The sequence below is a fragment of the Rosa rugosa genome, chromosome 7 (genome assembly GCF_958449725.1).
Source record: "Rosa rugosa chromosome 7, drRosRugo1.1, whole genome shotgun sequence".
Taxonomy (NCBI): Eukaryota; Viridiplantae; Streptophyta; class Magnoliopsida; order Rosales; family Rosaceae; genus Rosa; species Rosa rugosa.
This window is the reverse complement of record NC_084826.1, coordinates 25827805-25831628: the sequence shown is the minus strand read 5'-3', so window position 1 is coordinate 25831628 and position 3824 is coordinate 25827805. Positions and strand designations below refer to the sequence as shown.

Below are 3824 nucleotides of genomic sequence, written 5' to 3'. Positions count from 1 at the left end.
GTAAAAGTATGTTAATCGACAATGGGGGTGAATATACTCGTTCACCCTAGGGGTGAATTTAAGAATTGTTCCATTTGGATACAGTGCTTCAGATTTGGCATACATAATATGGAATCAAATGAGAAATTGATGTTTATAGCTTGGAGTGGCCGGTAGCATTGGAAATGATCATAGGAAAGCATCCTGAAGATCTCATCTCCTATTTTTTGTCATGTACATCATCAACTTCAACAGAGCAACGCATTCAACTGAAGGATCCCGATGTGTTGGACCAACGCCTCTTGCCTCCTACCAATTAAGTTCCTGAGGAAATGATCTATTGTAACCCTTGCATTTGCTTGCTTGCAAGCGACTTTCAACCAACCGTTCATCAGAAGCTTATTGTAAATTAATTAGAACTCTCGCTTATCATAAATGCAATGGATTCTTCTCTGATCTAGTTGTGCTATCTAGCAGCAATATATATTGTCGGCCACAGCTGTGCATGTGAGGCTTATAACAGGAGAATTCAATTGTCTCATAAGTTAGGCCGGGGATAGTAGCCAATACGTGGTGCTCATTAGCTTGCACGTAGGCATAGTACGTGATCTCATCCTTAAAATCTTACTAGCTAACAGGGCAGTACCCTCTCAGAAGACAAGTCTGCCCTACAATAATATCTATCTGTCCTAGAGTTCATGTATAATTAATTGATATGGGATATCAATTCCGGTCAAGGAAGCAATTCACTCCAAAGGTCCCCAGTCTCCGCACCATTAGTTACGTACATATTGCGATAATGGATATGGATGCGCGCAATCACTTGTTAGGTGACACCGCAACTCATGCTTAATGTTTTCTGACAACCATGCATCAAGCATTCCCAACTCATAAGAAACGAAAGTGTTACGAAAGTCGGACTCAAAAAGGAAAAGACAAGAAAGTAAATTATCAGATTAATTCAAGTTAATTAATGCTACCACTTGATTAATTGTGGTATTACAAGTGGAAATCTGGAATGGTATTACAAGTTGGAATAGTACGTCAGACTTCTATATGCCGCCTTCTTCTTTGAACATTTTCGAAGGAGTGGTATTACAAGTTGGAATTAATTAATCGAAGACAGTGATGGCAATAACCGTGTTATACAGGTACGTTAAACTGTAAAAGGATTAATAATCTCACCATTACCTCTCTTACAGGACAATAGTTGATACATGGATTAATGAACATTCAACATTAATTTCACTCGGATTTTTGAACAATTTTCCTCTAAACTTTTTACTTTTTACCCAGATTTCATTGCCCAATTTTTATTAATAGCATCATGCATGTTTCTATGTTTTAGTTGGAGCTTCCGATGGAGACAAGTTAATTAGGAACAAGTCTTCTTCAACTTGTCTAAAGGGGAAGAAACTAGACTTGTTCAACCGATCATATGGTTGATAAGTTAGGCTTGCTCTGCAACTTGTGAAATACGTACTCACACGCACTTTGCATATGTGGAAATCTGGGTCAAGTTAATTAATGCTACCACTTGATTAATTGTGGAAGTGCATTCAAAAATGTTTGAGTTCTCTACTTATAAAATGGCACCTCAAAATGTTGTTGAAACATGCAATTTGCTAAGTTCATCCTTTTGAATACGCAAGATGGCCAAGTCCCATGTAGTTGCAGTTTCCAAGTTACTACTTTTTGGGATCCTAATGGCTACCTTTACCACAACAGGTCTCTCTCTCTCTCTCATGTAATCATGTATCATTATTTAACGTGCATGTTAATTTTAATCATTGTTTCCTTACCATATATATACATAGGGTCTTTTTAGTGAGGGATCCATTTTTTGGTCTTTTCTATTAGACCAACTTTTTGATCATATTTTAGAATCTTAACCGTTCAGATTTTAGGCCCAAATGTGTAGATCACTTCTGCAAATTTTCAGCCAAATTGATTAACGTTAAGGCATTCAAAATGGCGACTTAAGATTATAAGTATGAACGGTTCAAGTTTGACAGATTTGGTTCGTTCATTGATTATTCTAGTTTGATACCTTAACGATCACCGATTTGACTGAAAATTTGCAGAAATAATCTACATATTAGGACCTAAAAACAGAACGGTTGAGATGCCGAAATGTGATTGAAAAGTTAGTCTAATGTCATATCCCTATAAAAGACCAAAAAAGGGATCCCTTAGTGGAAATGTCCTATATATATATATATATATATATATATATACATACATACATACATACATATATATACACAGTCCTTCTCAAGTAAGGATATCCTTACCTATAGCCTTAGGACCAAATTTTTAGTTTTTAACCACTTTTCGATCATATATTCACATTTTAACCGTTCAATTTTTAGGTCCTAATGTATAGATCACTTCTGTAAATTTTTAACCAAATTGATGATCGTTAAAGTATTGAACTCGATTAAACCAATGAACGAATCGAATCTGTCAAACCGGAGCCGTTGTTCATTATTGTAAATTGCAGTTTTGAATGCCTTAACGATCATCAATCTGGCTGAAATTTTGCAGAGATGATCTATACATTAGGACATAAAAACTGAACGTTAAGATATGAATATGTGATCGAAAAGTGGTCAAAAACTTGAAATCCGTTCCTAAGCTAAGATAAGGACATCCTTAGCCAAAAAGAACCGATATATATATATAAAGCTTGTTTTCGAGTGCTAATGTACATGTATCTGATGCAGGTGCCCAAATTGGTGTTTGTTATGGAACTGTAGCAAACAATCTACCAGAACCACGACAAGTAATATCACTTTACAACCAACATAACATCAAAAGGATGCGGCTATATGGTCCTAACCATGACGCTCTTGAAGCTCTTAGAGGCTCCAACATCGAGCTCATGCTTGGGGTCGAACACGAACGCCTTCAGGACATATCTTCCAACCAAGCCAGTGCTGATGATTGGGTCCAAAACAATGTTGTAACCTATGGAGATGTCAATTTCAAATACATTGCAGTTGGGAATGAAATAGAATCAGGTCCATTTGCACAATTTGTTGGCCCTGCCATGGAAAAAATTCAAAATGCAATTTCTAAGGCCGGTCTTGCAAACAAAATTAAAGTCTCCACAGCGGTTCATCCTATAGTCCTCCAAGAATCCTTCCCTCCATCAAAAGGATCATTCAAGCAGGATTATCGAGCCTTTCTTGATCCTGTCATTGGTTTCCTTGTGGGAAACCAATCTCCGTTGCTTGTTAATATGTACCCATACTTTAGTTACATTGACAACCGAGAGATTAACCTTCAATATGCTCTTTTCACATCTCCATCAGTTCAGGTTCAAGATGGACAACTTGGCTACCAAAACTTGTTTGATGCACTTCTGGATGCACATTACTCCGCTTTAGAGAAGGCCGGAGGCGGTTCTTTGAAAATTGTTGTATCAGAGACAGGTTGGCCTTCCGCTGGTGGTGATGGCGAAGTGACAACAATAGAGAATGCGAGAATCTACAACTCACATGTGATTAATCATGTCAAGGGTGGTACTCCGAAGAAACCTGAAGGTCCTATAGAAACTTACATATTTGCCATGTTCAATGAGAATGAGAAAACTGGAGCAGAGACTGAGAAGAATTTCGGGCTCTTTTTACCAACCGGAGATCCTGCTTATCCTATCAATTTCAACTAAGATTTTTCTAGGATTATAGGGGCATTTCTTTTATGCACGGACTAGTAAAGGTAAATAAAAGCTAGGTTGTAACCGTAAACCTAGCAAGAGCCAAAATACGTGTATGATAATCAAGAAATGAATGCCAATAAGCGTGTAGGCATAATTAATAAAAGACTTGCTGAAGTTAATT

At 37.2% G+C, this 3824-nt stretch overlaps 1 protein-coding gene across 1 annotated transcript; it reads left to right on the top strand.

Annotated features, from left to right (window-relative positions):
• Window positions 1-1562: 1562 nt before the first annotated feature.
• On the top strand, window positions 1563-3824 carry LOC133721623 (glucan endo-1,3-beta-glucosidase, basic isoform-like). The gene is made up of 2 exons (XM_062148293.1): window positions 1563-1707; window positions 2706-3824. The coding sequence occupies exons 1-2, from the start codon at window positions 1632-1634 to the stop codon at window positions 3650-3652; spliced, it is 1023 nt and encodes a 340-aa protein (XP_062004277.1). The 5' UTR covers window positions 1563-1631; the 3' UTR covers window positions 3653-3824.